Source organism: Palaemon carinicauda, chromosome 5 (genome assembly GCF_036898095.1).
Source record: "Palaemon carinicauda isolate YSFRI2023 chromosome 5, ASM3689809v2, whole genome shotgun sequence".
NCBI lineage: Eukaryota > Metazoa > Arthropoda > Malacostraca > Decapoda > Palaemonidae > Palaemon > Palaemon carinicauda.
The window spans coordinates 170,257,378-170,264,877 of NC_090729.1; the positions used below are offsets into that span (position 1 = coordinate 170,257,378).

Sequence of the window (7,500 nt, forward strand, 5' to 3'; positions counted from 1 at the left end):
TTCTTTGTGATAGATGACTTTCATTATAGGTCCAACGTTTGGCAAGAGGGGACGACTTTGAGCAGAAAGCATTCTGCAATATGCAAGAGACCATCAACAGACCCATTTAATATACAGCTAATTACGTGATAAAAATAAATGGCGGGGTAATAAAGGTTTATAAATTTACGCCTGTGTAATCGCGTGAGAGAGAGAGAGAGAGAGAGAGAGAGAGAGAGAGAGAGAGATGGTAAAGAAATTTCATTGGCATATTTGTAAGGAATAAAAAGAAATAGTGTATATAATACAACTACAACAGAAGGAAAGATTTTAGAATAAAAGGTTTGTATAATATCACAGTTACATTTATTTCTGAAAGGTTGATTAATCTACGAATATAGAGTGAGTATTCTCCTGTTAGTAGTTCTAGATGAAAAATAACATATTTTTTACAGTTGTTCTTAATAATAAAAGAAATTATTGTTTTGAGATTACATCAAGATTGATAGCAGCGTCTGTCAGTGGTGTGTATAAAGCAATGCAAAATACAACAAAATATAATAGCTTGTAAAATATTCAATATTTTCTTAACATTAATTTTGAGAACTTTAGTAGGTTTACTGAGACTCCTCTTCAATTTGATAAATATCATGTAATGTTACACCGACTCCATTTTAGGTGTACAATATACGAAATTTTGTATTGATTGTAAATGAAAAAAAAAAAATTTATTCAATTTGTTGAATACCATGTAATGTTACTTTCATGTACACCGACTCCATTTTAAGTGTACAATAAACGAAATTTTATATTGATTATGAATAAAAAAAATATATTGTTCTATTCAATTTGTTGAATACCACGTAATGTTACTTCCATGTACACCAAATCCTTTTTATTGTAGAAAATACGAAACTTCATACAGATTGAGAATGTAAAAATTATTTTTGTATTCGTACTTCATCTTCCAGCGTTGGAATTTTGTCCTTAAAAACCCTTGAATGTTAATTACGCGCATTCCATCTGTTGCATATTACATTGGCATACACCCGAAGGGCGTCTAACTGCTGCTTTCATTCTCACTTCCAGTTCCTTTTGAATGACGAATGGACGAGAATCCCCTTTTCCCTCTCCTGCATTCATATTTCACGTCTCGCATAAGATTTTTTTTTTTTCACCATTACTTGATTCAAGTTTATTTCAGTATACCTACAATTTTTAAAGTCATGTTCTACAGCTACACAGATTGAGTGTTATCAGGCAAGAATTTCAAGTGGTGGGGATGTAACCTTAGGACAGTTTTCTTTCAATAAATTTATTGGTGTTAGCCATTTCGACCAGTATCAGATTTGCACACTCGAGGAAGCTTGTCAATTAATCGGTAAAAGTACTTTAAAATGAAATGTTATCAGACAAATGTTGAAATTTATATTCAAATATTTTATAGGAATTTTAGCGCGTCTAAGCGCACAATGTCGACTGGAAGATATTATTATTATTATTATTATTATTATTATTATTATTATTATTATTTTTGCTAAGTTACAACCCTAGTTGGAAAAGCTCGATGCTGTAAGCCCAGGGGCACAAACAAGGAAAATGATCTATTGCCTGCTCATAAGCAAGAGTCCTTGCCTGGATACAAAGGCCAACCACCCCCAAAAGGGCAACAAAAGCCGGGGATGTTTAGGGGACCAGGAAGAAAATTTTAGATATAAATCCATGGTTTGGAAGTTCATGTAATAAGCAATCAAGGAGCTGTGATTTCTACATTCTGAATTTGCCCTGAAAGGGACACCACGGGTTCCCCCCCCCCCCCTCCCCGTGTATTATATTCATCAATGCATATCTTTGAAGCGAACATATATCACTAATAATTAGTCAGATTTATCTTAAGCATTAGAAAACGAAGTCCGAACATATAATTTAAGGCTTTATAGATTGCAATTTCTCAACCCTCTTTATCTCTGCTGCTTTGACCCTCTCTGTATCTGGGTTGCTTTTAGCTTCAGCTCCTTTGTACAAGGAAAGACCCCTTTGGTTCTTTTTTCTCTCCTCGGTCATAAGCTGAAAGATTATCATTATGATAAACAATAATTACCGTTCGAAGATCCGCAGTGTTTCTCTACCGCTAAAACCATCCTATTATTTGATGAACCCTCACCTCTTTTTCTAAGTCTTGCGAATCCTGCTAAATCTTTGAACATCATTCCCTATTTAATCCGTTTTTTTTACTTTCCATCCCATCCTTGGTCTTTCTTTTCCCTGCCCTCTTCTATTCCATTGTTCTTCCCTTATCCGTCTTTTGTTTCCATTCATACTTAGATATATTATTAGGAGCTTTTTTTCCCCCCGCGAGTTTCCCCACAACTGAATGGCCAATCATCTTCGATTGCCTTTTGAAAAGCATACTGGTTATGATAATTGTTAATCATGTCAATTATCGTTCGCTTCCCCCTTTTTCTATTCGTTAATCATTTTGCCCCGTATCCTCGATATAATAACTAATTCCTTTGTAATGAGTTCGCTCTGTTTTCATACGCTCCAGAGAGAGAGAGAGAGAGAGAGAGAGAGAGGAGAGAGAGAGAGAGAGAGAGAGAGAGAGAGAGAGAGAGAGAGAAGACGCTCGCGGCATTAAACTCAACTTTCCACGAAACGTAATCTCCAGGAACGTCTTTTTCAATATTAGCATTAACAGCTCAAGATACATTAAGTCAACAACGGCAAACTGTCCGAGAGTGTAATCTCTCTCTCTCTCTCTCTCTCTCTCTCTCTCTCTCTCTCTCTCTCTCTTCAAAAGATGATGTAGGTTACATAAATAGAAGGAAAGGGGAAAATGCTGTTTAATACAACGAACACGGAAATCATTTCAAGCAACTAGCAGCAGCAAGCAAATCCTCTTATTCCATGACCACATCTCTCTCTCTCTCTCTCTCTCTCTCTCTCTCTCTCTCTCTCTCTCTCTCTCTCTCTCTCTCTCTCTCCTCAAAAACAACTTCCAAAAATACATACATGAGTGTATACGCACACACACACACACACACACACACACATATATATATATATATATATATATATATATATATATATATAGAAGAACACACAAAAACTTGAAAATCATTGCCCAATAAGTTTACTCCTAGTAGTATTTAAAATACTTAAAAAAGATCATATTAGGCACAGCAGATAGACAGATAGACTTTAATAAACTTAGAGAGCAGGTATTCAACAACTGACCATATACATGTAATTAACCAGCTACTGGAAAGGTAAACAGAGTATGACAAACCAATATGTATGGCATTTATACACATTGAGAAAGCTTTTGATTGTCAAATTTTCAGCAGTAATGAAGGCCCTTCAAAGACAAGGAATAGATGAATCTTCTGTTAACACACTATACGTGAAGTATAGCAATCCTAAAACCACATAAAGAGTGAAAAACAATTCTAAATTATTCACAGGGTGCCAGGAAGAAATTTCTAAGAATTTAGATTGGGAAAATGTAAATATTACCATTCGTGGGGAATACCTTAACAAATTTGGATTTTCAGATGATATAGTTCTATTTAGCGAATCATGGGAGAAATTGCTATCGATGATAAAATATTTAAAAAGAGAAAGCAAAAATGTAGGGCTGAGAATCAATGAGTAAAACGAAGATAATGTTCAATGAAAATGCACACATCAAACAAATAGGGGTTATGGACGAACATCTAGAGATTGTTAATAAACATAACTTACTTAGAACAGACAGCAAGTGTTTTCCCAGGACATGAGACCAAAATTAAAAGAAGGATAAGCATGGGCTGGAGAGCTTTTGGTAAATAAAATGAGATTATGAGATGTAAAATGCTACTTTCTCTAAAAAGAAAAGTAACTACCCAGATGTTCCTAACAGGATCATCTTATGCATTAGAAACTTGGAGCCTTACTAAAGCCTTAGAACATAAGCTAATTACAACTCAAAGAGCTATGGAAAGAATAATGATGGGAATAATACTAAGACACAGAAAAAGAGCAACGTGGATATGGAAGCAGACTAAGGTAGAAGATATTCTAACAACTTGTAAGAAAAAGAAATGGACATGGATAGGGCATAATATAAAGAAAATATCAAATAACAGATGGACATTAAGAATATTAGAATGGGTCCATAAAGATTGCAAATGAACCAGGGGAAGGAACATAAGACGATGGTTAATGAGCTACGAAAATTTACGGGTATAAACTGACATACAAAGACCATAAACAGACGCGTGTGGGACATATCTGAGGTCTTTGTCCTGCAGCGAACTAGCAATGGCTGATGATGATGATGATATATATATATATATATATATATATATATATATATATATATATATATATGAAATATTTATAAATATCTGAATATCTATATTTTTCAAATGTGACCTCTGAATCCAAACATCGAAATATTTAAAGAAAATTTCACTTCCATCGTTATCCAAATAACTACACGATGGAAAATGTTTGATGGACGAAGCATAGATTGTTCTCTACGAAAAGGTTTCAGAATGACTTGCTAAGTCGCAAAGTAATCCTTATAGTAAACATGACCGTAGTGGCTGCTGAGAACCTGGTATTTTTTTTTTTTACCAAGTATACATGTTTATAACATCCCCAATGACCTTTTCAAAACCGTGATTTCCAAACACATTTTGAGTACACTTGTCAATACTAAGCAAAATGTATAGAAATAAATGATGAATTATTAATTTTCTGGGTAAATCTTAACCCTTACGTGATAGGTTGAGATGTGTGTGTATGTTCGTGTGTGTTTGCGAGCACGCCCACACAAACTCCACTCTTCATATCACATCCTCCTAAACTACGATGCGAGAATTTTAATTGGAATGCCTACCAACTCAAAGTCGTATTTCCCTCGCAGCCTCGAAACTCTTTTACAACTTTCGAACAACAACACATCAATAGGTCAAAAAGTGATTTCTTAAACAACTCCAGATCTAAAAGGCGAGTACGAGAACTTTTGGGGGTGAGAGTTTTAAATGGTCTCGGATATTAGATCTATAAATCTCCCGAGGAATACGTTGTTACCGGGTGGGGCTGGTGGGAGGTGGAGAGTGGTGTTTTTTGGGGGGTTAGCAAAAGGAGGTTTTTGCGTGCCAAAACCAACGACCAAGACGCTGAGTTTAAATCACTTTTAAGGCGGGAAAATTTCAACGGCAAACTTCTAAGGAAACTTCTATTTCATTTCGCATAGCTGCGATCTTCTTTTAAAAGAAACGGTCGGATACCAGAATGAAAGAGCATTTAAATGACGCTTTATAGAAGAGTTTAGAGGGGTTTATTCCGTCAAAGAACAATTAACCCTAGTATTTTACGTAATAATTTTTGCGGGATAAAACATCTGGCGAAACGACCTATCGGTGATACACAGATATTCGGGGGTACACGGACACATACACACATTTTACATGTGATATAGGCACGGCGGAATCTTACACTGTTAAAAATTTGTATTAAAAATACCGGTAAAAGTCTGGCAACATTTATTCCAGGATTTTTACCGTTTTGAAAATGGTTATATTGACGCAAAAGAGTGATATTACGGTCACCAACCCGTAAAAGATAATAAACAAAGTAAGGTAAAATTTCGGTCGCATGTATTTTACTGATATACGGTTGAGAACAGTATATTTCTACCGAGAATTTCTGTTAAAAATTACGGTTTATTTTCTAACCGTGTACCAAAATATGAAAACAGACTTACACGGAAAGGTCTATATTGGAATCTTAGTTATGCAGCCTACGCGCATTGTGATTCTTGCTTACAGTGCCACTGGCTTCAAGTTTGGGGAACTCAAACCATGTTTCCGACAAGTATCAGCAGAGTTATCTCATTAAGCCCTTGTTATCATTCCATCGACTTTTGTCTCTATTGAACTGACACTAATCATTGGAACAATATAAATCAAGACATAATTCAATAGAGAATGGTGATCTAGTATACATGTATTAAATGGACGTGCGATATAATATCATGAACTTTAATCATTAATAGTGATCAATGTTTATGACTACTAAATTGAGGGAACTTCATTAACAACTAATTGAAACCTATCAATAAATCCCAATTATTATTATTATTATTATTATTATTATTATTATTATTATTATTATTATTATTTTCATTATTATTATTAGCTATCTATAACCCTAGTTGGAAAAGCATGATGCTATTAGCCCAATGGCTACAACAGGAAAAAATAGCCTAATGACGAAAGGGAATAAGGAAATAAATAAACTATAATAAAAGTAATGAACAATCAAAATAAAATATTTTAAGAACAGTAACAAAAAGCCAAGAACCCTTGAATTACGAACGCAAAATGTTAAAACTGTGACATGCATTATGTTAAAGTTAAACAGTTCTATATACGCAACTTCTTTTAACGAAAACTGTTCTGACAACTTGTCTGAACACTAACTTACTTATATGAGTGATGGGCATCGTTGCCACCTGCTGCAAGAGTCTGTTGATGGTGGGATCTTGAGGACTGTACAGCTCATCTCTGGATATACCCAAATGGAACCTGTCCCACATGGAGGCGTTCTCTCTGCAAGTGAAAAAAGGAAGATATATAAACAAGTGTCCCGAGACTGTAACTCCATTCACACTATGTAAAGACATTTTTATATGAGGTTGCCATATTTCCATCACGGTAGTTTATAGGCCAACTTCGTTTGGTTTTCACTTTTGTTCACACTATGTAAAAAATACACCCCAGTATATTTACTTAGTCTGGTTGAGAGACATGCGGTGTAAGATTGATAGAAAAATACTATAAAAGTTTTTATTATTTGTCAAAGTATTGAATAAACTAACACACAAAGAAAGGAAAAAAAATAATGAAACTATGCATACAATATAGTTTTTTCTATTCTCTTCGAAATGTCAAAACTACATTCTGAAACATATTTTCTAGAAATGTTTGAATAGTCGCTATAACCAAACTTTTTGTAAATTCAGGTAACATTATAAAATCTGCCAATCAAATCATTGTATATAAAAATATGTAAAAATATGTAAAAATAAAAATTTCAACACGCAAGATAATTTGGACTTTCATGGCACACGAAACACATAAGATATAAAAAAAAGATAACGAATACTTCAAAAGCAAAGAACACAATCATTAAAACATGGATCTTGAAACACGAAAGAAACATGACAACTCTTTAAATCTTTTATTATTTTTTTTCTCCTTTGGAGTATTGAGAACATTCAACTGGATGAAGATCATGAAGTCATTTGCATATCTCTTTGCTCTACTAATTGAAACTTCGTAAAAAGTGCAAATAGATGATATGAAGTGCAAGAAAAGAACTTGTCACAAAAGAAAAATGTATTGAGAGAGAGAGAGAGAGAGAGAGAGAGAGAGAGAGAGAGAGAGAGAGAGAGAGAGAGAGAGAGAGAGAGAGAATCTTTGGTCAAACATTAAGGTTTATGATCTTTAAGAGGCCTGGCCGAAGAAT

At 34.3% G+C, this 7,500-nt stretch overlaps 1 protein-coding gene across 5 annotated transcripts in view; it reads right to left on the reverse strand.

Annotated features, from left to right (window-relative positions):
- LOC137641609 (extracellular serine/threonine protein CG31145-like) overlaps positions 1-7,500 on the reverse strand; it is a 745,874-nt gene that overhangs the window by 123,055 nt on the left and 615,319 nt on the right. For all 5 annotated transcript variants that reach the window (XM_068374331.1, XM_068374333.1, XM_068374334.1 and 2 more), the window contains exon 3: positions 6,457-6,581. In XM_068374331.1, coding sequence (XP_068230432.1) covers positions 6,457-6,581 — 125 coding nt within the window. The remainder of the gene's footprint in view (positions 1-6,456; positions 6,582-7,500) is intronic.